We start from the raw sequence: 27,903 nt of genomic DNA, 5'->3' as shown, positions 1-27,903 counted from the left end.
TGAACAAGCAAACTAAGCAAAACAAATCATATCTAGTTGGAGGAATACTACTAAAAGAGAAAACAACACACAAGTGGTTCAAACTGTAGCTTTGTCATCAGAAGAAAAAGATAYGCTAGCACCAAAAATATATATATATTTTAGAAAAATAAACATTACAAGTCTTCACAGGGTGCTTAATGAAATATTAAACCCAACTTACTTTGTATATGCAACTTTTCTACATACCATTGGGTTTCACTTCAAGTAAATCCTTGTGATGCAATTATTTTATGCAAATGTTAATATCAAATCCATATATGTAGCTTAACGTGGCAGATTACATTGTATATCTGCTGTTCACCCACTATAACTTAAATGGAATTAACCTTTCATGGTGCTAAACAATACAGAGGCTTTAGGGAGTTAAGATAAATTAACTGAGATGAACAGCATTGCTCTCTGGAAGCAGTCAAATACAGGAATTACTTTGCAAAACAGAAAAGAAAATGAATAAATATATATTTAAGTATTTGTTCTGTCAGGCCTTGGAGTCAGTGAGGAAAGCCAGGTTTTGACTGATGTTTTGGAGTAAAAAAATATATTTCACAGTAATGAATCTAAATCTCATTTTTTGACATCAGTCCCACTAGTTTGAATTGGTGCATTTGGTAGGTCTCAATTATATTTCTTAAAGTTAGTTGTGTTTGTGGACTCTTACAATATAGAATTGCTAAAATGACACAAAGGCTTTTACTATTTGTAATCAATTATTCAAAATAGTTCAGTTTGCATATCTGAGTGAGTTTAAGCCAAGAAAAATACTCTTCCTTATATGTGTGAACATTTGTTAATCTTGTATTGTGAGAAAGATTAAATTGACCATTAAAAATTCTCTGTATATATCTATTTAAACTTCCATCTATTTTTGAAACTTTATTTTTACTAGTAGGGTGCTATTAGAGATCTCAAAAGTAGCTTTTASATTAAAAGAACATGTTGTGTAAGGTTTTCCTCCCAGCAAAAGCTGGTTTTGTCTATGATATTCCACAGTGACAATCAACATTTAACAAGGTGGGAAGCAGCCCTAGAGCTGCATTTATACTGATCTGAGATTCTAAAGAGATGCTGGAAAGTGCAACCACAGCAGGTCCCCATCTTCACAACTCAGAAATCACTTGTTAAGGAAATTTGTGCATTCAGAGATGGACAAGCTGCCCACACATGGATGGAAACAAGCTGCCTTCCTCAGCTCTAGTTTTGGTCAACACACGAAAAATAACACTCAGAAAGGTAACTTAATTATCCTGCTGTACACTAGGAATTGAGGCGATATGAAAAGAACTTCCTTCTGCTAAATATGACACCCTCTCATAAACTAATCTTTTAACTAAGTACAGTGCACCATATGAAGACTCAAAATCATTCAAAATTCCTTCTTGCAAAAAACTACAAATGTGCATGAATTAAGTACTCCTTGTAATTAAAAAATGAGAAGCAAATTGTTGTCAATGTTACTCTTGAATCCTAATGACTTGATGAGAAATGGAGAAATAATTACACCTTTTACAGTGTACGGTGATGACAAGAGTGCAACAGTAACCACATGGACATTTCTCTAGTGTTTTCTGGGTAACTGTGTCCACCAAAGTCATTGCAACAGCAGAATAAGAACAAAATGAAAARAACTCTACTGTGAAACATGAAAATAAACACCTCTTTAGATTTAAAGGTTTCAAAAACTGTAAAAGAAAAACTGTTAATACTGAAACAAGACCAACATATGATCTGAATTACTTTCTTCAAAGCCATCATCACAAATGTTGAATAGATTATTGAAATTTATCCTTTATGGAAACTGTTACAAGGAAAATGAAACAAAATTAACCACAGCTTCCAAAACTGTGGAGAAAGTCAACAAACTCTGTGTAACTTGAATCACCTGAAAGAACACACTGTGGTACCTACAGAGCTAGTYGGTTCCATTATTTGGCAGAGGAGAATGTTCTAATTCCTCCCTCTCAGAAATGCTTCTTCTTTCAGCAGTCCTAAAACACAATACGTAGAGCACATACCGTGAGTATGGTTGAGAAGCTTCTGGTTTCCAGCAGCATCTGCTGCCTAGTGATCCCTGCAGGATCTTTGTAACCTTTTCAAGCGAGCTACAGTGAAGTCTGGCTGCTTCTCCAAACTCCTCTCCTAGATGAAGCAGGCGGCAGGTCCTATTGCCAATGTCTTCATGACTGTGCAAGGCAAACTGATGCTGATCGACAGGTAGGACCCTTCTGCACAAAGGTGACCCGCAAAGCTGAAAGCCATCCACCTGCAGCTGCAACTGCGTTCCCCAAAATTTCAAGGCCTCTTTCTACTCTCCTCTGCTTATCTCTTTTTAGCAATAAGCCATGGAGTGACTCCCTTGAGATGACAAAAGGAAACAATTCAGAAGTTTGAATGAAAGGTCACAGTGAGCAGCCATTTAGCATGTCTCATGATCACACAACAGGCAGGTCTGACACACAACTCATGCTTTTTAGTCTGTACAAGCGGATATGGTGGCATGAATCAGTGAAGTGTTTAGGACGGACACGGAAGCCAAGGCAGTAAATTCCAATGGCAGCTGGTACAGTACATTTGATAGCATTTAGCTCTTATTTGGTCACAATTTCTTGTAAACTAGTTCATGGCACTCATTGTCCATGCAGGTCCACAAGCCAAAATGTAAGAATTTACAGAAATTATCAGATTTCAATTATCAATCTTTGTATAAATCTCTCAAGAGAGACTTTGCAGGTTTCTCCTGCAGTATATGTAATGTCTAACTGCAGGTGTAAGTGGAAAGTTGTACACATGGATTACTGCAAACAAGTAGAAGCAGCTACATGTAAACATATCTCAGACTTGTAAAATCAAATTTTCAGTTTTCAACTATAAATACAAAAAGTGGAACACTATACACAACTTCATGCTTGTAAGGTTAGAGTCATCACTGCAAGAGACAAAAAGAGATACAGATTGACTAGGTTAGTAAATCAGTATTTCATGTTTTTGAATACATAAATACAGATGGATATGGCAGAATTTTATCTTCATTTTTGCAACACCAGCTACTCTTCTGATAYGCCCACAAGAGGAGTAATTTCTTTCATTAGTAGTAATTTCTTTGAAAGCAAACCAATTTAAAACATTTTAAATTAAAAAAAAAAGTTCTCAAAGTATTTCACACACAACCATTTTCATCATTCAGAGGCTGCTCTTGGGAAATAACAATCTGGAAGTAGTTCTAAAAAAGGCTTGGGGCAAAAATCTGCCCCGCTGTGAAGTCAATAGCYGTTTTGTCACTGGGTTAAACACATCCAGAATTTCACTTGTGGTTATTTTTTCTAGTGTATTAATGTGTCACTATCCACCTASAGCTTTACTTTGCATACTAATGTTTTTGAACCCTGTTAAGTCATTACCAAAATAATGTTGCCAGTTAGCAGGACATAAAATAACGGTACGAGCTAATAAAACCATCAGGAAAATGTATCAAAGAATAGAAAGATTCTATTCTAAGTATAGAGAAGACAGGATGCATTTTTCTGTAACATATCCCAGAAAAAAAAAATAGACTATAAAAGAACAGTACAGGTATTTGAGTGAGCTACCATATCCATGAGCTTTTATTAAGAGTGGCAACCAGTATTTCATGTGCAGAAACCAAAGGATGCATGACTTCTCCTATTAACGAGAAGTTTTTGAATTTCCAAAAATTCAGTGTCAACTGCTTCTTAAATACTTCAATGATTTATTACTGCTGTATAATTTTTTAACTGCCTTAAAACACCAACTACTGTCATGAAAAAGTCTTACTAAGTGTCAGTGCATACACTGCAAGTCCAAGGGCTCCTGAAGTTTATGAGCACACTGTGCAGTATGACTGGGACAAGATTTTCTGTGTAACCCAGGAAAAGGGAACCCTACCCATCCTACCTTTTGCCAACAGCCAGGCATTGGTAATCCATCGGGACCCTGTTTAGGGGTTGGGGAGGGAAGCGGAAGGAAGAGCACAGTTAGGTTTGTTTAATAGATAGTCTCTCAGTATCTGTTAGAACAGCTGAAACAAGTTTGTCTTTCTATCTAATAAAATGCTACCATTTTCTAACTTAATAGTTATCTCTCGTTCTCAGGGTGAAGGAAAAGCCAAAGGAGAGAATGTTTATACCGTAAGTACATACGTGCCTCTCTGTCAGAAAGGTTTGTTTGTTCTAAATCATTACTACTGTATATTTAATTGCAAAACCATCTTAATCACTTTCCCTTTGCTGTTAGAGCTCAGGCTGTGCATTATCAACAATCTGGGCTGTCATTCATAACAATCCGTAGCTGAATGTACCAGATCAATAAGCAAAAATGTTATCACTTTTATCTGGAGTGTATTGTTTTTTCATGGCCCTCTAGTACAAAGTTATGCCAGTGATAAGATAGCTATACTCAAATTCTACTATCATTTTTTCTGCTCACTTTCATTCCTAGTTTTCAAATGAAGCAGTGAAAGCTTCAGGCCTGCACAGGTTCCCTGATGAAACAGCAGAAGAGAACTTGAACATAGGGGTGGAGGCAGCACTGACTTTYACAGCTTGGACGGTAAGGCCATCTAATTTGCTATGTTAGTGAGAGTCACTGCATGTCTCTTCTGCCACCACCCTCTTTTTAGGCATTTCTGTGTGTCTAGAAAGATCAGAACAAATTTTTCATCTGATAAGCGTATCTATTATGCTATAGAATTAATTTCAATTTAAACAACTATAAAGGGCTTATCCATCAGAGAGTTAGATGTTAAGCATTAGCAACATATATCATGCCGCTAGACTGTAAACTAGAAGAAAAAATAAATGAGGCCTTGACATCTCTTAAAATAGAGTAATACTCATTACATGAAGATATTCTCAAAATAGTAATTAATATTTTTTTTAATGTGCATGCATATAATCCAATGGGAATGGCCTGCTGCCTACAAGAGAGAGTAGCATCTGCCTAACAACTTATTCTGGTAATTACCTATGAATGAATATTTTTCCGTCATCAATAATTGTTTATGAATCTCCAGATACAAATGATAATGCAGAAACAGAGACACATTTTTACATTATGAAAGCATGCTTCATTACCCCAACAAAATATATGAGATATGGTTATCATTAATCGGAAGCAAACAAAATATAACATGGACTATATATTTAAGAATAGAATCCACTGATAACTTTAAATTAGAAATGCCATAGCTGATAATAAAGTCTACTTAACATTCATTTTAGAGAACCGTGCTTAACTACCAAACAGTATCAGAACATGCAGATCAAATTTTATTGCCAACAATTAAAAAAAAAATAAGAAAAAAAAATTTGTATCTTTAGGAAATGTGAATGTCTGGTTCATTTTTGAAATGGAAAATATTTAAACTTACTTTGCTATTAATTAAAAATCAGTGTTGCCAGATTGGTACAAGGGAGAGGGTAAAYGAGTAGAATTTTAGTATAGGTGGGAACTTGAATTCATGCTACCAGGGAAGTGGAGGAGTGTTGTGTGTGTTTCAGGAAGGTAAGTTCCAAGGGTAAGACCATTAAATTGAAGATGTTAAATAACAAAGACAGTGAGGGATTGGGCTGCAGACTGTTATCTTCTTACAAACCTCAGGTAAGTTTTTCATRTTGTGATCTGAATTCTATTTGATGGAATGGCCAAACAGCAGAGGTACTGCTTGTGTAAGGCCTAGAATCAGACTTCAGCTTTGTTTACTGGAAACCTATGGCATGATTTTAGAGACGATTCTTCTTACACAGCTCTCAATCAGATCTTTGAAACATGTACCCAAGACTWTATAGACTTGAAAAGAAGTCCAGGGTGAAGAATAGTTCCAGGGCAGGCAAGTGTGAAGGGAGCCAGTGCAGACAGGCTTGATTAGAAGTGGACGTTGTGCTGCTTTTCTACAAAGACTTGCGTTCAGGGTGAGTAAGGCAATAGGCATTTTGTGAGGAAAATAACAAAATAGGTCTTGGGGAAAACGTAGGAAGGACACAAGCTTATAAATTGGCATGTGATATGGGAGAGACTGCTGAGAGTTAGATTTAAGGTGTCAGCAAAAATGTGTGTTCACTCATTACAGTTAGGATCACTGAGGCAGCTGGTTTATTCATGCGCATGCATGTGTTACGTGAACAATGTAAAATCTGCTCAGAAAAACATTACACTGAAAATGGCTGACTACAAACAAAGGAACCGCATGCAGGGTTGGTAGGAAAGAGAAATACTGTACCAATTGGCAAGGGGCATCCAGCCCATCCAGGCCAGGCTGGCCTGGCTCCCCTTTTTCCCCCTTAATTCCACGGAATCCCTGTTTGTAAAGATTAACTTGCAATGTTACTGTCAAGGAAATGCCTTTGGTATTGACTTAGCTGGAGCAAACAAATAACAATGGTGAGGCAAGAGGAGCAAGCGCACAGCCCTGGTGCTGCAAACTGAGGGGCGATGACTCTGCTGCACACCAGATTTGGTTCCTTTCCAGCATGTTCAGCAGAAAATAACAAAAAAGAATTTTTGCTTGAAGGGCTTTATATCAAATTATGAAGACAAAAAAMCAAAGTCTATTCCCAATTTCCAGACCTCGAGATGAGGCTCTGTTGACCAGTGGTAACAGCTCACACTCAAGCTGGTGCTCGGTCCTCTGCCCTCACATCTTAGTGCATCAATCTACAGCAGCAGGACTGACTGTCCAATACACAAGTGAGACGTACCAATGGGCAAGGTGCATCTAATCCAGGAGCACCCTGTTCTCCTTTCTCCCCTTTAGGCCCCTTTTTGCCTTTCTTTCCCTTTTCCCCCTGTGGACACAATGGTTTGGATAAAACATATGATTCATTCGTTTGGGGGGGCGGGTAAAAAAAAAAAAAGGTAAGATTGGTTCAAAAGTTTGGGGTTTTCTTTTTAAGCCAATGGAGAGCTGAAAGGACACTTACCACTGTGTTCTGGTTTGGATGGTGCATTGTGTGGAAAAATAAATGATATGATCACAAGCAAAGAACTGCAATCAGTTGGTATTACTTTGTGATGATATTTTGTATCATTATTATGAAAGTTTTGAATCCTAGAGCAGGGCTTGAAATAGCAAACTGATTTCTTGAGATAGACGCAGGTCTGCAAGCCCGTACAACCCATTATCTAAAATTAAGCGTCTCCTATTTTCTCAAAGTGATAGTTCTGAAGTGTAGATGTRCCCTAAACTGAAATTGGCAGCTCCCTTAGCAAATTTCTTTGTCACTAGTTAACTTCGAATTCTGCAAGCACAAAATTTTTAGTTTCTCTGAAAACTGCTGGGGCCTGGTTGGCAGGGCTTGGAAAAGGCAAGCCTGGCCCMGAGCATCCTTTGCCAATGAGTCTCCCGCATCTGGGCCTTTAGATGGAGTTTGGGACAAACGTTGTCCTACTGCTGCCACTGGGATCAGGCATGGTATTAAGCCTTAGTTTCAAGCCCTGTTACAGGAATSAAAAGATCGAAACTGCTTGATGGAGAGATGCTGGGGTCCTATCAATGATACCATAATATCCTGATATCAAAAACAGGTGATAATTACATTCCTGTATTTCTTGTATCTAAATGTTCCAACATTTAAGTGCTCCTTCTACTGCAGGCATCATTTAATCTACTTATTTTCATGTAATTTGGTCCCTTGATTTTGCATTGAGTCTTCCRAAGTTTAGATTACTCACAGAAATTTGGCACAGAAAAAGTTTTTCTGCATTTTCTCTCCTCTCCTCAAAGCTGTCTATAAAGATGACCTCACCTTCAAGCAGTATATGATGTTTTAAGAGTTCGTTTTATAATTGATATCACACCAGTTGATCACAATGGTAAATGAATTTCAGGCTCACTCTGAGTTTCACAAAAATCAAAAAAAGGTTCTGTTAAAAAAAAGAAACAAATTGGACTAGGATTGTAAAAAATGGGATAGGAAGGATAAGTAAATCAGAAGTATCACCAAGAAATGGGAAAAAAATAGTCAAAGGAAAATTAGTAGGGCACTGGAGAACCAGCAAGCGAGGTTGTGGCTATTGGGATGATTTAATTTGTGAGGAAAAGGGTAAAAAAGACAGGAATTTTAAGGAATGAAGGTAGAAGGAGAAGGAAGGAATGCCCCTTTGGAAAGACAGACAGATTTTGGTAAAGCATAGTAAACTGACATTAAACTAGTTCCATGCCAGCACAGAAAGACTTAATCCATGAACAGAAGCCATTATCACACCAATAAAAAAATAGCTATAACATATTTTAAAAGGAAAGTATATTATTCATGTAATATCACTGCATGTTTGACGCATTCAATTTTTTAAAAAAAGTATCATAAACAAAACATACTGTACTCGTGACCACACAGAGCTCCTTGTCTATCTTTTCTGTGTGCCAAAAAGTTGTAAATTAATATTTATGAAGGAAACAATCCAAATATTCTTATTTAGGAAACTGTAAGATTATGACACAATAAGAAAAACCATGACCCAGGAATKGTAAATTGTCTAAGTTTTCATATTGTATCTACAACATGGCAGTACAGCAAAGAAAAACAACAGATTCCTGGTTAAATCTCATGTTATTTGTGCTGGGTGTAACACAGAAGTATTTGCAAGTGCAGAGCAGAGGCATATTCTGAAAATGATTCTGAAAATATGTAAGCAGTGTTTCTAACTCTGCTCTAACTCAGTATTTAAAACTTATATTTAATTGACTTGCTGAGTTACAAGTCAGCAGCTGACTATTTACACGTCCAGCTTGCAGGGCAAACCTCAGATCTTATTCCAACCAATGCAACAATCAATAATCTATATGGAGAAGAGAGCAGTCTGAATTTCTTGAGCATTCTACTAGTTTTTCCATGCACTGACTTCCTCCGTAAGCTGAACCTCCTTACCCTGAACTATGGGGATCCACAGGGAATAAGGACAAGCATATCCAATGGATAATCAAAAAACAATTAAAAAAAAAAAAGTTTACTTCCAGTCCTGCCTCAGTGCCCCCAGAAACCCAAATCTGTGGCACTTTTGTAACACAGTTACAGCCCGAAGACTCTCCAGGCCCAACAGGCCCAAATTTTCATCACTGCAGGGGCCATGGAGGAGGGTGACGCTTTTCCAGCCAGGCCTGTCTGGAGAAGAGACCAGACACCTCTGTCAACATGATTTGTGCACAGTTGGACCAGGGCACCCTCATTCTCCGTGCAACACAATTTCCGGGTTTTCTTAACTGTTGAACCTTTTAAAATGAGAGAAGTTGAAAAAAGTGAAATTTGAACCACCATTTATCTTTTTGTAATTTTCTAGAACCTCTTTTCAGATGTAGAGTGTAGCATTTGAGAGATTTTTTCAGAAACACTTTTCTATTTGTAAAACTTAAAAATATGAAACCAATAACCAATTTTACAAGTATTTTTGTTGTGTGTGCTCCTGGACTATAAGTATATGTGAATAATTACAGCTAGACCACTGKTTTTTTTTTTTTTGATGTTGACTGGTTGGTTGTTTTACAGCCAAGTTAAACAGAGTTTATAATGCAAACACTGACTTAGTTTCACTGTTTCAGAACTAGTGACAGGCTACAATAAAAATTACCAGTCTAGGATGTGATCTCAAAACTGTGGAAGTGAAGATTTATTCCCTACCAAAACATATTTATGAAAAAAAGAAGCATCCCTGTCTCACATTCAAATTTTAGTAACAATGATTATTTTTACAATGCAGTTCAATTCAATTACTAAATCTTATCTGTTCTAATCTGYATTAATCTGCTAATCCATACATGTGCAATGCAATATTGCAAGCAATATTTTAAATCCAGGAAACGAAGAAGTAGCTCTTTAACCTGTAAGCTGGTTTAACTCTATTGAAGCAGATGCATTTTCATATGCCATGCTGGACTCTAGGACATTAAAAATACCAGGGATTTCTATGTTATGAGTGCAGGAATCTTACCTGTGCTGTTTTCACATGAAATAAGATTCATATAAGCCAGCTATTTTACTAACTTCTCAGTTTGCTTCTGGGGATCTTCCAGGGCTCTGCTAGCTCTATTCCTTTTGTCTATCTCAAGCTGTACATGGAAGCACAGAYTTATATAGATATCCAGAATAGAAGGTACTACTGTAGATCTATTTGATTCCCACCTACTGAAAGGCCCAGAATACTGGACATGGTATTAAGTAGCCTCAAAGGGTTTGATTAGAGGGAGTAATAATCTTCCTCATGCATCCCAACATGAGGGCACACTGTTGACTCCATCAGATTAGAGAGCTAGTCAAAATCTCTGCTATACACGAGAGACCTCTGAGATCCCTGCTTGAACAACATAACAAAGGATGGAATGGAGGAGACATTTTACAGTACCTTTAATTGATGCAGTGACATTTTTTCCTCCTCATTATTGATAAGGATTCCTTAGAGGGATGTGGGCCTMCTATAAACTTGCATGCAATCACCTGCTGTGTTACATGCACTTCTATATCAAGGTCTGGATGTGAGTGCTAACTCWGCAGCTTTAGCAAGTAGGAAGGAGCTCGAGTATGTGGCTCCGGACTGGTGGAGGTTTGTTCATGAGCTTCCTCTGCCTGCAGGTCATCTTCAATTGCTCTTTTTTGGGGCATATCCCCAAGGCATTGTGTTTGGACAGCCAAAATGAAGTTAGGCCGTTTCTTTTAACTTTCATATTTTAAGGAATTTTKGGGGGGATACTGAAACTCTAGTATATGATGTAATCCACAGCCACTAAGTGTAAATATTTACTTCTCTGAATTGTAAAGAAGACATTGCCAAAAACAAGAGTGCAAACAGTACCTATCCTTAACCATTTGGCACAATGGGATCTGCAGAGTTGCTCAGAACTAACAAGGATCAGAGTTGATGTCTCCAGGATGAAATTGCTACCTCAGTGACTCACTGCAGAGATGTCTGCATTAAGAACTGCAGTCTGACAAGGACTTTCAACAAGTGTAAGACAGACTGAAGAAAGTAACACTAAAACCCAGCTGTGAGTAGAATGCTCTCTTCCTCCTGCTTTGGCATGCGTTGGTATTAGTACTTCTGTGCATCAAATTTTGGAGTCTTTCTAGCACATGATTTTGCTTAGCACGTATCTGTAACCTGCCTTTTGGCACACAGTGAAAAGAAAGATCAGGTTTAATGGGACAATTTATAAAATAAGACAACTGAACTGACTGAGCTGAGGAATCAAACAACAGTTAATAGCACTTAGGTCACCTTTTCTCCCTTTTCTCCTATATCACCCTTTTCTCCTCGAGGGCCAGGAAAACCCTATAAAAAATGGACAAAGATTATTCCTGTGCAGTTTAGACTTCCAAATACTCTTGGAAAACACAGAAAGATCATTTCGCTACATGCTTTGTGTGTGTACATATGTATGTGTGGGCACACACAAGCACATGCATGCACATGAGCATGTGAGAAAGGTAAATCTTGCTGTTCAGTAGAGTCATTTTGCCAGCAATAGAAAGAAATATCACTCAAAATGACAACAGGCCATGCTATGTAGCACATGTAACTTCCAGCCAAGACTCCAAAATAGGGATTTCAGATGAGAATTAGAGTGAAAGGATTCTGCTAAGTCTTTCTAACACGCTAAGGAAAGAGCCTCTATTTTGAAATATATATTGTGTATAGAGTATACAATCACTTTTTCTAATTAGAGATAAATTTATTTAACCAGATATTAGTGGCTCCTTGTTCTGCTTAGAATGAGCCACAGGTTTGGCTGGGAAAACATTTTCATACCAAATGCAGTTCATCCCAGTGACTTCCAGAGGCCTGAGCGGCCGTATTCCCAGCCCTCGAGCTGGCGGCTCCGCAGGTAAGGGCTGTGCAGCGGCGCAGAGCTGCCCCTCTGCCGGGCCGAGAGGCCGCCGGTGCAGCGCTCCGTGCGCAGCGCTCCATGCCCCCGCCGCGCGCTCGGCATGCACGCTCAGTGGGAACGGACGCGCTCCATGCAGCAACACGCTTACCTACGACTCAGTGCACTGCCCACAGATATACTACTTACATCAAGGCCAGGCTCGCCATCTCGGCCCTGCCAAAGAACCACACAAGCTGTGTTAGCCTCCCCAGCTTTCATACCGGGGCTGTCTTGATGCTCACTTCCCTTTAATTCCCTTTAATAATTTGCTAAGGCTCCATACAGAGCTCTACCATTACATTTCTATCAGTGTTTAACATTTCCAGAAACTGATAACTTGACTGTAAAATTCTGCTGTAGATTGCATACAGGTTCCAGGAGCAAGCCAAAAATGCAAAAAAAAAAAAAAAAAGGCCTATCGTTTTTCATTTTCAGTTCCCAGGAAGAGGGAACAGTAATGAGACTTTTTAAGTCACAGAAGTGCCCCTCAAACAAGCATGCATTGCCAGTTAGTGCAGTCTTTGTCCACAGACTGGAAACTTTTTCCAGTCACTGACTCCTGAGCCAATTAAATAGATCCAGTTAAACGACAAATGCGAATTCCAGCTCAGATTCATTTGGCTCAAACAGATCAGAGGGTATGGAGAGGGTATGGAAACAATGAAATGGGAACACTGCAAGTTTCTTAGGGAGGCTGGCTCTGCTGTGCCAAACACATTTATTCACGCAGCTTCTCTTGTATGTCACTGTATGGAACACACACATGCCTATACTTGACCAAGTTGGAGTAAGTCATTTTGCGGACCAAGTTCCGCAAGTTGGAGTAAGTCATTTTAGTCAGTGGGGCTGTCCTCACTCCAATAGAAGTTGCACCCATGAAGTTCCATGTTTTAAGCATGAATAAAGTTATTTTAAAGGCTAATTTAAAGCACATCATCTTTACCTACTAACAACCACAAACAAGCTTTCAAAGTGCTCCTCATTACYACACACAAAGATGAAACTAGAGTCCCTGCCCTGCGGCAGTGAAGCCTTGCAGCAAGAAAATCTGCACAACTTATAGGCATGAATAAAATCAGAGCTTTCACACCGGCCCTTTATCCTGGACTCTTGTAGCTTCCAAGTGCTTTGCTGATCATTAGGGCAGGAGAGAATCCACACGTTACAGAAATAGGAGAGCCTGAACTTTTGGGTTTCCTCTCTGTCTTTTAGTCAGATCTGTTCCACTAGTTTTGCAGAACCGCAGGCATGAGCAGCAGCCTAAGGCTGTGACACAGCCCAGTGACCTTGCATTGTCAGGAGTTATTACCCGTCTTTGCCTTTTCCAACTAATTGCACTGCTAGGTGAAAAGCTGCCATAAAGTGCACAGAGTTTAACCAAGGAGTGCTGAAAGGTGCAACGTGTACAAATCACATGCAACTTACAGGCAAGCCATATGGTCCTCTGGGTCCGGGGTCRCCAGCAGTTCCCTTTTCACCCTAAAAGAGATTATTAAAAAAGCAGACAAAAACATTGGCTAGCTTAGATAGAAACAATCTCTAACAAATGCTTTCTTTTTCTTAAGTTAAAGTCTGTGCATTCCTGAATCTTTTTTTTTTTTTTTTTGGCACAAAAAGATCTACCAAGATCATTTTTCTTGAATACGGGGGGCAGAGGGAAGGTATGTATTGTTCATTAGCCAAATGACATTCAGGTCATATTACTTTTTTTTCCTATTGCACTGGCCTGGGTGACAAGATGTAGCATGGGGTAGSAAACGGGTTTGTTTCGGACTTGTGCCTGTTCCTCGAGTAAAATCCGGCACAAGAGCCATATTATCTTAAGCAAACTAAACATCTTACAGTGTTGATGATACAAAAACATTTCCAGATCACCTTCAGTTCTGTGCTCATCATGTAGAGTTATGTGAATCCACCTTTTACTTCTTTTCCTTTGTGCCAGGCTTTAGGCATAAAGAAATCCTATGTTACATCCTAACAATAGCCTCTCTCAAGCTCTTGGACTAATTCTTCATACATGGCCTTCTAAAACCTGGGCTATTTACTGCTCATTATTAATTCATTATTTTATTAATTATAGCACAAGACAGATGCAAACATAATTAATTAGCGCTCCTCACTTGTACACTGAAGTGCCTTAGCACAGCTCTAAAAACAGACAGCTTAAGTAGAGATTGTATTGACTGCCTAATAAAAAAGCAGARACCAGAATAAATTGAAACTCAGTCTGATATTGAATAATCACCACAACAGCGAGCGTGTTAGGAAAAATGACATTTGATGTGTTTTAGGTACTTCACATTTTATGTCAATTGACACTCTCCCTGCAGCCTAGCAGAGATTAGATGTCTTGTGTCTGATGGTTCCTGGGCAGCACTTAAAAGAGTGCTGGGAAGTAACAACAGATTTATAAAGTAGAAAATCTCTTACAGCTTTGAAACTTTTACTTAAGAAGAAACTAATGTAGTCACCTACGTRGACAATAGGTACAAAACTGTTTGAACAATACTTGAAATACGTCAAGACTAGCTACATATCATGTTTTATTTTAAACAGCACATACAACTGTACGAAGTCCCCTCAAGAAAGGTCAGTAACATTGCTAAACATATGGTAGACATAAAAATGCTGACAGTTTAGCAGTCTAGGGAAGCAATCTCATCTGTTATGCAAGAATATATTTGGAAAAATGCATCTGACAATATTTTTTCCTTCCAATACAAAGCATGTGCTGAAATGTGCTTAGAATACCAGATGAGGTCCTCAGTATTTGTGGATTTTATAAAGTTAATGGACTGTCACAGGCATACTGCCCTSAATTATCCCAGTAACTTATTTCTGTTAGGGAAATGGACGTTCACAATGTTCAAGCAAGTTCTTAATTTATTTTCATAAGACAAGTTACCATTGCCAAAAGAACAGAAATTCAAAATTCGAAGTAGTCTTTGCTTTTGCCTCCTGTTTCAGTACAATATTCTGAATCATGGGTGAACGTGAGCTACAATTTGCAAGAACAAAACCGTGTGTTTGTTGCTTTTATAAAAATTGATAAGGAGATTCCAGAGCACTTGTGATAAGCATTTTAACCCAAAGAAAAAAGATGCATTTTCTCTCCCTGTGCAGAACTTGCACAGCAATGTCAGCACAGCTTAGCTTACCTGTCTGAGAGCCAAAAACAAGGTCAAAACCAGGTCTTTAACGTCAAGGCAACAGTCTCTTGAAATTAGTTTTGATTATACTTTTTTCCTCTAATTTTTAAAAAAGCATAAATATATAGTGAACAGCATTTTACGTGTTTCCTTTTAGAGTGCCATCGGGTTTTCAAATTTTAAATAATGTAGATTTAAGAATGTGCTTATGTTTGACCTTAGGACTCCCTAGTGCTTTTCTAAGTTAATATTGGCCTGAGGTTTCTCTTATCAGCAAGGACAAAATATGATCCTGTGCAGCAACCGCAAGCAGTAGCACCGTGTGCCATTTTTATTTAAAGGATAAAGCCTAAAATTTGCAGACAAAGATAGTGCATGTGCAAACTGTAAAATGTCATTAAGAATTCACTGATTAATTAATAGTGGCACTGCCTCCAGGTACCTGTTATATAACTACACTATAAGTCCTCCTGAACAGTATTAAATAATTATCATATCAACAACTGCAGCAATAAGCACACTGGGGTTATAATTATGCTGAGGGGGTGTGTGGGCATTTCTTGTGTGCCTCAGTTTCTTCATTTTCACAAATCTCTCTTGCCCTGCTGAAGCAATTACTGAACCAATTTACATCTCAGCTGTTCCTGTCCCCTTTCTAYTGACTATTTAGCAGCAGCTCTAGTAGGGCAGATTCTACATCCAGCTGTATGACTTCTTATGACCTTGGACCCTTTCACAGAAAAGAACAATTCCGGCTAATTTTTTGTAGTTTGGAAGAATAGTTTATATTATAGCACATTGCTTTTGAAAAAAAAAAAATTCAACCAGTAGTAGGCATATCTCATCTTTCAAGATAAAATTTCATAATGCAAAAAATGTACAATATCTACATATATTTCTGTATGTTTATCTCATCTAAACTATTTTCTGAAGTATAGAATAAATGTTAGGTCATCTTGCCGCAAAGTCAACAGGAGGGAAAAAAAAAAAAARAAAAAAAAGAAAAAGGTATGTCTATTGGGAAAAAAAACTTGAGTCCCTAATTCCCTAGGGAAAGAGGTACCATGACATTAGCTTCAGACCGTTAGCTAACCTGAGGGGTAGCTACAAGCCACTGATCTGTTTTGGACTGTGCTGTGGGTCTGGTGTGTGTTTCTCACCATGCRGCTCTGCAATGGTGAATGCTCAAGTCATGCAAAGCCTCACGTGTATGGCTGCTAAAGCCACCTGTACCTCTGCCATGTGCCGTGCCCTCAATACAAGTCTCAAGTTGTTCTCACACAGCTGTTGTGTTGAACTGAGAAATTCAGACAGACATAATTCTGGCCTCCTCTGGGAGCTCCTCGGAGGTTTTAGTCAGTATATGAGGTATACTCTTTTGTTTTCCTGTACAAGTTAAAGGGAGTGTTGCCAAAGCTGAGGGACACTTAACTAAACAATAAGAGACCTATCCTATTTCTGCTGGGGGGAAAAAACACCACTGGGAATATTTCAAATGAAATARGAGGTTTTCTATCTAAGCTTAAAAAAAAACAGAAAGAAAGTTTAAATTTTTGGAGTAGCTACAGAATTTACTCAAGATAAAGAAAAAAAAATATATATGTGGAAATAGTTAAGGAATACTCTTTTTTTTTGCCATGGCATACATATATTGTACACAGTCAGATCAGACTATTTTCTGTTATTCCAGTTTTTCCCCCCCTCAAACTATGTGTACAAGTAATGAAACCAAAATTCTCTTCTGTGTAGAACTGTGAATTCAAAAAGTCTTACAGGCTTCTTACTGATTAGCAATTGCAAAATACCAGTGCCTCTGAGGTTAGTTACAGATTCATCCCTTATAGCTTTAACAGGTAACTGTGAATAGGTTGAAAGCATCCCTAGCCCTGGGTTGATCCTTGAACAGGTGAGATACTGTTCTGTTCAGTAACATCTAGGCATGCAGCGAGCAGCCACATGACATTTTGTCTGCCCTTGTGCCGCTTTCTTCACAAGAAAAGCTCACAAGAAAAACTCAACGAGTTATACTTACTCTCTCCCCTTTAGGACCTGCAGGGCCGTAGGGACCAGCTGGGCCATCAACACCCTGAAGAAGAAAACAAAGAAGGTARGAAAGATAGCTATTTTCTACCTGAGAACTAACATAGAATCAGTTTTCATACAGATTTGATTGTGGTGGGACCTGGGAAAAAATATGCTTTCAAAACTCTACGTATAAACACTTAGATTGTCTGGTAGCATTTCTCTCTTGTAGCTGGATTGGACTTTATTTCTGGAAATCAGCAGCTTTACAAAGGTGTTAAAATTTAATAAYGAACTGAAGAATCAAAAATGTGCCTTTTTAAAAAAAACACATTTTTTTAAATAAAATGTTTGCCGTACAGGTGGGCACACCTGTAACATTGATCAGCGCCAGGCCTTTAAATGCATACTAAACATACTACATACTTCCACATTTTTTTCACTTTATCCCTTTCTTTAGCATTATAAAAACCAGGTAATTTTACATGTCTTTTAAACATGTGAATTCCTGAGGCGAGACACCAACAGATTTGATCCACTTCGCTGATTCAGTATTAGCCTTAAACAAATATGCTTCCTATGTAAACCAAACTTCTTACCAGGGAAATAAGCACCCCGCCCAGATGTTGTTTTTCTTTTAAATACCACTTTAGATCACTGCTTTAAGCATTGCCCACTGCTGATTTCATTGCTGGTGTTGCAGTAAGTACAAGCAAAAGAAAGGATGACATACAACATGCTTCATTCAAATGGCAGGTTTGCTTATACAGGCYTGGAGAGCCAGTCACTGTGACATAGCCTCAGTCCCCAGGCTAGTGCCAATCAAGGAGGAACAAAATATGCAGGAATAAAATAAATATGGTTGGATATCCTGTGCTATATTTAAGCCAGCTTTGCAGCACAGCTGTACAACCAAAAATCAGTACCAAACTGCCTTCTTGAGATGCAGAGCTCCTTCTACATACAGAGAATTACATTCTCCTCTCACAATCATTGCTACAAGGGTCTGCTCTGTGGAACCCCTCTGATCCAAGCTGGAAAATCCTTGGAAGTTTTACCTCCATTCCTGCGTGCCATGCAGCAGGCAGAAGGGCTGGAATGTGCACAGACTTACTAACGCAGAATGACACAGAAACATGTGGGACTCACCCGGGCTCCTGGCTTTCCGTTTAAGCCAGATGCTCCCTGTATGATTAGGTGGAAGCACGGATGATGGACATAATATGAATGACAAGAACGTGAGATTAGTAAGTCGTGCTGATGAATAATTACATAATTCAAATGCAGAGTACAAGTTGTGRCAGCGTTTTGGAATGGGTATCACATTACCATAGCGTGTTAGTTAAAACATTACATAAAACATCAAGAGCTTCATTCTGTTCTCATATCTTCCCTGACACATCTCTGGCTTCACATCAGCGTACATTTGATCAGAATAAGCGTCAGAGTGCTACAAATATCAGATGTTATGGCATTTTTGAGCCTTAACACACAAATACTACTTTGCAATTTGTTAGCACGCTTTCTCACTTGTAAATAATAACAATGCCAAATTGTACTACACAAACATAAATATATTAACATCGATAGAAAGTACGTAAGAAAGCTGCATTATGTAACCATCAGACTCTGGATCCCGGCAACAATGGCCTCAATTTCCAAGCGCCCAGGAGACAATCCAATTTCCTGTCTTTTCAATATACTACAATTTTAGAGCACATGGAGGTACTGGATGGGTGCAGCACTTAGGGCTACTGACTCTGGCATCCTTGGGGACAGGATGACCTCTGCTGGATTTTATGTGAATAACAAACCAGCAGGGCAGGAGCTGAGGGACCATCCAAGGACTGCTGGCAATAATGCTAGGACTAAAAGGATCCAAATTATTTGGGTACTAGGGACATAAGTAGCAATGTGAGCCAAGAAAGGAGAGATAAAGGACTCATTAATGGTGAAAATGAGCCTTTTGTGAAAATAAAACATCTGGACTTCACAATCTAAAATGACATTTACCAAAAAAAACAGTGAGATGCAAAACTATCTAAGACTATATAGACAGAGCTATATAATTTGTAAAACTAAGGCAGTATTTTCCTATAGATTAGAACAAATATTTCTGGAGTAACTAAAACTTTGTTTTCCTACTTACTCATTTTTGAGAGTTTGGCTAAGAACTGAAAAACTTGTTCCTTAAATAGCTATAACTGTCAACTTGAAAATGATCAAATTTGTCAAATAAATGCAAGTTCTCAGTGAAGCTGATTTTACTTACTGTCTGCATAAAATTATTGGAAATGTTTATCAGAAATTTAGGTTTCTTTATCTAAAGTTTTTATCTCCCATTTTAATATTAGAATGCAATCACATGGAGTTACTCCAATGGTAAAGTAACACATGAAATAAATTTACTCTTCACAGATTGTTTTCAGATGCACAAAGGAGCACACAAAGTATTTTCTGCTTTATTATTTTAAATTGCAAGAAGCACAGTATTTTCATTTGAAATTTTTTATGTTTTATGTCTTTTATCTCCTTCTAGGGCAGAATTCTAGCCAGTCAGAATGCTTTCTAAAGCATACCAGGCAAAAACCCTTGCATAATGGCAAGATAAAAATCCAGTTTCTATAGYGAAGGGGAAAAAAAAAAAGAAAAAGAAAAATGAAAATTCCCTAAACCAGTTCTTAACTTTGTTCAGTTTAGACCTCTCTATTTTAACTACAAGAGTTCTAACGGGATAAAAAAACTAAGAATACGAAGGGGGGAAAAAAAAAGAAAACCAAGATTCTTTTCCAAAGTAAACACCATRCAACATTTAAATAATGGTAAGCTTAATGGGGGTGATGGCATCTTTGTGACACTGAACACTTTCAACTGACACAGGACAAAAAAAACGACAGCACTGGGTGTTACAGGTGTTGCAATTCCAAGCCAGCCTGGTGTTCTGCTGCAACCAATGGYATATTTGATATATGCTACTGAGTAAACCAGAGTTGAAAGTAGAAAGATAAATTTGTGATTTGCACTGAAATTGAATAGGCTTTTTTACTTACTGGAAGACCAAGGGGCCCTCTGTCACCCTTTTGACCTGCTTCACCCTTCAATCCATTAAGACCATTTAACCCTGGTTCACCCTAAATGTAAAAGTATAAATGCCAAATTTTTGGTGCTATAATGGATATTTAAGMTGGGAAAGAAGAAACCAATCTCAGAAATGGCTGCAAATTCCAGTTGAAAACAAGGATACAGATTCAACCTTCTCAGTCTGCTAGCAATCTACATACGTACATATATATATATGTATATATATATGTGTGTGTGTACATATACATGTAGTACTTGAGAGGTATCCCTTGAGAGCTGCAATCTGTATGAAAATACTACAGGAAACCGATGGATAACAGATTCTCTTAAGTCACTATCTGAATATTTAGATGATTGGAATTTTTATTTGAGTTTTTTTCATATCTCAAATGATTCTATACTGATATTTCAAATTGAAAGAAAACTTCTGCAAGAATAAACCTCAGAACAGAAGGTTTCTGTATTTTCTCCTGAAAAGTGCTTTTTGTATGGAAGCAATATCCTTTTCTTATAGTAAACTGGAATTTGTAGCAACATCTTACATAAAGATATTTTAAACCTTTAAGCATACACATTAAGCAGTATGTTTTGTTGTGTAAAGGTACTTTTGGAGTCCATAGTTTCTGTGTTCGTATAGAGAAGTTTAAACAATCTAAGAAATGGCACTTGGCTTTTTGTGATTGTAAAAACCATGCATAGGCTGCCAAATGAACTGTAAAAAAGAGGGCAATGGTGTCCTTGGAATTGCCAGTAGATCATTCTCGCGTCATGTAAGATTACCTCAGCCTGGAGGCTGCCCAGTCAAAAGGCTGTTGACCCTGCCAGCCTCTTTCGGGACACACAAATAGTGGCGTTTTCATCTAGGCTGCTTCCTGTGTCCTTGTTCCTAGGTTTCTCTTTGATGTATTCTTTTACATTATGTTGTATACGTTTACTSTCTTTTTTTTTAATTATTACTATTATTTAAAAAACACACAACACACTCTTCTTCTGTGTTCCGAAGTGCAATTTGAAGCAATTCCAGTTACATTGGGAAATTCTGTGCAACTTGCCCACAAACAGGAAACTAAATAATTTGCTGCCACATCACAATTTTTAATACCAAAATTGAACTCAGCCTATGCTCAGGAGAAATACTGATGAGAAACAATCACAAAAAGTTTTTTWAAAAAGTTATCTGTTAACATTAAAATCTTCTTTAAGGTTTAAGAATATCAGAAATATCTAAATAATGAGACATAAGACAAAACACAGCTGCATGCATTAAAGAATAAAGCATGGCACTTTACAGATATCAAGAACATGGCTATTCAAGACAGCAGTCAAATTACCTTTGGGCCAGGCAGTCCATGAGGTCCCTGAAAAAAAAGATCCCATTTTAAATTATGAAAGTATGCCACAAATTTAAGAGTATTTTACCTTAGATGGGTGCAACTTGCAGTTGTATTTTTATCCTCCCAAATGAAATGCAGCCTTCAGTAAAGCAATTGTAAATACCCAATACAAAGAAAAAACCAGACTACTGGAGTGTTAGCACTAGGACGGCTATGTGCATTCATTTCTCCACTTCCCAAAGACTTAAAACATGCAGGAAGTCCCAAAACATGCAGGAAGTCTCTCTAAAAGTCCCATGCTCTCACAGCACCTCTTTTAAACAGGCATTACAATGAGAAGAGGGCTTAAGACCTTTCTTCCTCCCAAGCTTACCATAGGGCCTGGAGGACCATGTGGCCCCACTGGTCCAGGTGGTCCTACGATCTACAGGTAAAAAACAATGTCATTAAATGAAGCAGAATAGATAATTCCCTCATGAATAGCAAAAATTTGTCTCTGCTTCTGTGGGCAGGCACTTTAAAACATAATAATGTGGCAGTGCGTACTGGCAGCGTTGTCTAAAAGGGGTGTTCTCATTTGAAAAAAAAACATGCAATATGGCAACACACGTCTCCTTATTCTTACTCTTGGGCTCTAAGATAATTTTTTGAATCATTATACGGAAAAAACAGCTTTAAAACTACTGAGAAAAGATACTTGAATATTTTATGATACGTGTTCTTTAGCTACATCTGCACTACATAAATTACAGGGGCTGAAGAGGATGTGTCATTTAATTCTTCCTCAATACTAATGAATGGAAAGATACTAAATGCTTATGGCAGTGCTTGGTACATTCTCATAATTCCCCATTCTCCTTTTACTTCGTTTAGACCCGTTTCTCTGACGTCACTAAAAGAGTTAATCAGATAACCTTCCCAGGTTATTGGTGATAAGTGTCGTTTAGTGCGTACGTATTCTTCGCTGTTTTCCTGTGCTTCATTCAGCAAATCCACAGCAGAGAATTTCCTGATGAAATTTGCACAGTTTAACATCACCTCCTTCCCTGGATTTAACCTMCCGAAAGAGCTACTGTCAACTGTGAGTGCGGTGGCAGCAGGGATGCTGAGCCAGTCCCCCTGCCTGGAGGAGGTCGTACAGCCCCTCTGCTACACAAACAGCTGGTGGTGACAGTAGTGACAACAAAACAAGTTTTACAACACAAGACAAAAAAAAATAAAAAATAAAAAACCCTAGGAGGTTCCACTGTGCAATCTCCTGAAAAAAGGCAATGCTTCTTTCAAGTGAAAACAAGGTGAGATGGGACTGATTTCCCATCTCCAAACAAAGAACAATTAGTTTTTATAAAAGCACTGCCRAAGAGGTAGCAGGTGTGTTCTATGACCTGTGAGTTTAATAATCAACATGGTAGGTGATAACAAATTAATTTTCATTTCAGAGAAAGAGATGTACAGACAGTGCTGAGGTAGAGGGTGTCCAGAGTGTCCTGAGGTGAGTCTACTTTAATTCTTTAGAGCCATGGTTCTCAGTACCCAGTGCTTGAAACCACGGACAAAACATTGGCCTTTTTCTCTGAAGTTTCATGCCGTACTGTGCTCAGATAAAGATACTTATCACCAATAACCTGGGAAGGTTATCTGGTAAAAAGGTAAGGATCATACTTCTTCAGTGAGCAAATTATTTTGAAAGCACATCAAGCAAACAAAGACAACTAAGATATGAAGTGTTCTTCAGTGGAGACCCCCTGCTGGACACTGCACAGTGAGACTTACCGAATGGCCTTGGGCACCAGGCAAACCAGTATCTCCTTTTTCACCTTTCATACCACTGGATCCCTACAAAAGTATTACAGAACAGTATCTATAAAAAATTTTAATCTTAATAGTAGTAATATTCAACCTAGAAAGGATACTATTTGTTAGTAATTATCATTTTATRGAAAGAGTGAATACAGTATGCATACAATAGAATTGAAAGCTTTTATCATGATGCAACTTGAACAGTAGCTGTTAGCAAATGGCAAAGTATGCTTTTATGTTACCAGCTAGCAATTAATACTTTAATACTAAAAAAATGGAGACAGGTCTGACATGGTGCTTATAAGAAGTCTCTAAGTCAACACTGCTTTCATGATCTATTGAATTGTGGATACATTTAGGGATTTGTTTGTATTTTTACTAAGATACTAATTTGTGTGTGTGTGTGTATACATATATGTATGTACGTATGTATAGAAATAAGAAGAATGCACTTATAAATCTTTATGCATTTTCTCCCCTTCTCAATCTAAGTCACCTGAAATTCCAGATTGTTCWAATCATAGCTCATTCTCCCGAGCTACAACTGCCCAAATCTATACTTGCCCCAGTTCTGCTGTACATCTGCACAAGAGAAAAGTAATCTGRTCAGCACAGCAACTCATCTCTTTCCAAAGCAGTGGTTTGTTTGACCATAAATAGAATGAAAAGTTCTGATAATCCTACGCCTCCTCCTGTGTTAGATGCAGAACAAGCCTACCTTTTTTTTCCCCAGAGCTTTCTGTCCCAGTTTCAATTTATCAGCACTGCTGAAAATTACTGTTAATAGAAGTGATAAAACAGGCATTTTAGCTAAAATSAATTCTTATCTCATACTCACTGGCAAGCCAGGCAGTCCAATTCCGCCCTTTTCTCCAGGCATTCCAGGTTCACCTGTATCCCCTTTTGAGCCTTTAGGACCCTAAGATATCATATTTTTATTTATCCAGCAATTAATAGGTAGAAATGCAGCCATTATGTGACCATATATTATGCAGCAACACAATAATGATCATATGGTTACAAAACCTGTGCTACAATTTATTCACAAAAATAATCCCCTGAAATAACTCATGGTTGCTCATATGATCTGCACTAGGCCATTTAACTATAAAGTACCTGCTCCCCATCAACGCCYGGAGTTCCTGGGGATCCTGGTTCACCCTGAAAAAGACGAGATGGAGCTGGATTAGCATCCCCAGGATGCCCCAGGAACCAGGAGAATGACGCAGCGCTAGATGAACCCAGTTCATCAGTAATTTCTCAGATTAGTAAATTGCCATAATTAACAACAACAAAACCAAAGAATACCACACTATGGAGAACATGAAATAACAGATACATACTATATTCAACATACTGAATAAGCTGGCCGGTTGATTAGACCAGTTCATGAACTTTGAGTTATAGAAAGGCCAGAGAATGGCAGGAGAGGCGTTTAAAAAAAAAACAAACAAACAAAAAAAAAACACCAAAGTAATAGTAAAGATAGCTGAGACATCTGGTGAAAAGTCCCCAGTCCAATGGACACTCTGACAATTACTGGAATGTAGGATAGCAAATCCCACATGGGGATGTATTTTTTTCTCCTGGCTAAATTCTCCCATCAGAGAAGGAGCTTCCCTTCACAAAAGCAATGCTATGTCCACTAATTCCTGACCAGTGTTCTCAAGGGAAGCAGAAAACATTGATGGGTGTAGACCGTGATCCTGGAAACAAGCTCCTGCTGGGCTGCATTCTGGCTGACACCACTACCTCTGAATGGGAACCCTCACATGTAAGGAAGAAACCACCTCTCCCCAGCTCTGATTCCTCCTGGGTTTATACCATTCTGCAGGGGCAGAAAGGCTTTGTGCTGCCCAGATCCTCATACAGGAATGCACTTGGGTACACTTAACTCTGCATTCCAGTCTCAGTTTTCATGTAGAAGGAAGAACCTAGTTTCTTGCAAGTTTTCAAAACAGTTAACACCTGTAAGTATAATGTATTTCTTTATGATCCTATGGATGAAGGCTAAAATGCTAGTGTTATTCAAGAAACACCTATTTACTCCTCAAAGAGCCTGGAATCACTGTTGCAATTTCTTCCTTCCCAACACAAATTTGAAAATACAGTATAGTATTTCTTAAGAAATAAGACTAACTAAACTTATTTGAATCCACTTTAAGAAAGGCCCACTACTTTAACACATTTCTTGTTAGCACAKGTAATTTAGGAGGTAAATGTTATGGACTAGTGCAGCACATGGTATCGGTCACACCCGTGCGGGCTGCGCACTAGCTGGCACCTCTGGGTGTCTGGGGCAAGTAGCCCCACACGGGTGGCATGTGCAGACCCGGGGTTGCAGCCAGGCTCCTGCTCACCCGTGCCCATGCTCCTCTCCTGACGTTACCAAACACTGTGTATTTGAGTGTGCACCACCGCTGCAGTGTAAAGCCACACACTCATCCTGGAGCAGGGGAGATGCCCTCCCCTGTTATCAGCACCAGTTCATTTTGCTGGTTCTCAGCCGAGCATGTGTTTTGCAACTAAGCAGCCTCTCTCCCAGGAAGCTGCATTTCTGGGAAGTTTGAATGCAGTTTGAAACATACTGCATTCTCTAACATTACAGGTAAACGCGCTTTACAGGAGCGCTCTGTTACATGTGTGCAAGTGTCAGGGAAAGAGCTGGAAAGCACCTCCACTCTTAAAACACGGCGAGTAAAACGAGGAAGGTCACCTTTGGCCCTTGCAGTCCTTGGGGTCCTGGTGGTCCCGGTGGACCCTAAACAGAAACACATAAACACATATTTCAGTGTTTAAGTATATTCCTGCAGGACTTGCCACAGAAACACTGTTTGACTATTAATATAACTATCTTAACAAAATGGGTTAGATTTTTAACACAAGAGGAACTAACACCAGTTATAAACAAGTTAATTTATGGCAACTCTGAACAAACAAAAGGGTACCACAAAAAAGAACAAAACCAAAACCCACAAGACATGCTAAAATAACATTTCAAGTTCATATTTCATGATTAGGTGCTGCTGTTCCCATTGATGAAATGGCAAAGCTCATCTCAGTGGCAGAGAGCAAAACTCCCCTGAGCTGCCCTGGGCTGGCATTCATGTCCTGATCCAAGGCAACCCAAGGGAAGGAAGAACTACTGACTGCAAAGAGGCTTCTACTGATTGATGCTCAGTGCTTTGGGAGAGGGTTATATGGAATAACTATAGGGAGTTATAACTAGTGCATGCATTTCTAGGGCTGAGGACAAAGGGATCAAATATTGGTCTGGATGGTGCACAGTGAGGGGCATTTTTTTAATTCCTTTTGTTGATATAATGAAAGCAGTTGCAGAATTGGGAAAATAGGTCTAGCAGCAATTTTACAGAGAAGAACTTGAGACAAAAAGAATAATAACCATTTAATTATATGTTCATAGCTTTGATGGAAAGCTGAACGTGCAAAACTATAAACTTCTCCTAGCTAGTGCCACTATTTTCAGAGATTATGTGTGACTGATGTAGCTTCGCTCCTAGGAAAGCTKGAAAATACAAATTTATTTCTAAGATCTGATAATTGGAGCAGGAGAACTCCCCATGCTTTTACTTTCTACTTGGCATACTTATTTGTAGTGAGCTGAAGTAGACCTGTCTTAGAAATAATTTGCCTCCGGTCTGACAACTCCCGAAAGAAATTTCTTCCCAGGACAATTTAAAAGAACCAAATTTCCATCCTGAAAATAAGGCTGTCAAGAGAAAACATCTGAGTATTGAAATTGTGCTTCCTGTTTATGCTGTACCCCCAAATAAGCAAACAAATGGGAACACAAAGCAGAAAGCCCAGGCCAACTATCTGCCTGAATTTTTGCCTAGAACAATACTGAGATCCTTAAATTTCCTCTTTAGTTCAAGTTTTGCCATTAATTCAGCAGGAGCAGAAGTGGGTCTGTTGTTGAATGGCTTTCAACAATGTATTCTCAGTTAAAGGTGAGCAAATAAATAAAATTGATGATGAATTGGGTCAACATTCAGTGAAGGTACATCCTGAATTGGCAGGATTATGAACAAGCTACAACACAAAAGACAACTTCTACAAAACACAGTCATGCAATAGGAATTACCGTGACGGTTAGGGTGGTAATCCTCTGTTGGCAAAATGTATTGACAGGAGACACCGTTACCAGAATTGAACAGGGATATCAACTAGTCTGCTTGTTACAATTGTCATCAACACAAGACTCAATACTATATCTGTGAAACATCACGTCTCCAAAACATAAAGTAAACCCCATTATTCTTAACATMCTCCTTCTAGCTGCCTGGCTTCTGTGGGTGGAATGAGGATTTTACATACATGAAAATTTCCATACATTTTAAACACATTTAACATACATTTACTTCTCATAAAAATTTGAAGATCAAATAAGAAAGGACTAAGTAAGCAAAATCATATGTGTGTTCTACATACTCTATATGTGCTCTACAACTTGCTCTACATATTGTGATGTCTGCAGGTTTTGCACAATTATTCAATTAAAATACAGTTCCTAGAGGCGAGATGTAACACTCTGAACAATCTGTAACAATCTGAAACTTCTGGCCCACAAAATATGCTATAGTGCCAT

At 38.4% G+C, this 27,903-nt stretch overlaps 1 protein-coding gene across 1 annotated transcript in view; it reads right to left on the bottom strand.

Annotated features, from left to right (window-relative positions):
• Nucleotides 1-513: 513 nt before the first annotated feature.
• The window catches only part of COL25A1 (collagen type XXV alpha 1 chain), a 246,054-nt gene continuing 218,664 nt past the window's right edge, over nucleotides 514-27,903 (bottom strand). The window contains exons 26-41 of the mRNA XM_026050874.1: nucleotides 27,400-27,423; nucleotides 26,011-26,055; nucleotides 24,411-24,455; nucleotides 24,133-24,213; nucleotides 23,268-23,330; nucleotides 21,868-21,918; nucleotides 21,492-21,518; nucleotides 20,130-20,210; nucleotides 18,229-18,264; nucleotides 17,090-17,143; nucleotides 13,334-13,387; nucleotides 12,056-12,082; nucleotides 11,260-11,313; nucleotides 6,275-6,352; nucleotides 3,952-3,990; nucleotides 514-2,394 (exon numbers count right to left, since the gene is read on the bottom strand). Coding sequence (XP_025906659.1) covers nucleotides 2,359-2,394; nucleotides 3,952-3,990; nucleotides 6,275-6,352; nucleotides 11,260-11,313; nucleotides 12,056-12,082; nucleotides 13,334-13,387; nucleotides 17,090-17,143; nucleotides 18,229-18,264; nucleotides 20,130-20,210; nucleotides 21,492-21,518; nucleotides 21,868-21,918; nucleotides 23,268-23,330; nucleotides 24,133-24,213; nucleotides 24,411-24,455; nucleotides 26,011-26,055; nucleotides 27,400-27,423 — 795 coding nt within the window. The 3' untranslated portion in view covers nucleotides 514-2,358. The remainder of the gene's footprint in view (nucleotides 2,395-3,951; nucleotides 3,991-6,274; nucleotides 6,353-11,259; nucleotides 11,314-12,055; nucleotides 12,083-13,333; nucleotides 13,388-17,089; nucleotides 17,144-18,228; nucleotides 18,265-20,129; nucleotides 20,211-21,491; nucleotides 21,519-21,867; nucleotides 21,919-23,267; nucleotides 23,331-24,132; nucleotides 24,214-24,410; nucleotides 24,456-26,010; nucleotides 26,056-27,399; nucleotides 27,424-27,903) is intronic.

The sequence above is a fragment of the Nothoprocta perdicaria genome, unplaced genomic scaffold (genome assembly GCF_003342845.1).
Source record: "Nothoprocta perdicaria isolate Ctin4 unplaced genomic scaffold, notPer1 scaffold_71, whole genome shotgun sequence".
NCBI lineage: Eukaryota > Metazoa > Chordata > Aves > Tinamiformes > Tinamidae > Nothoprocta > Nothoprocta perdicaria.
The sequence above is the reverse complement of the archived record's forward strand: the minus strand, read 5'-3'. Positions and strand labels throughout refer to the sequence as shown.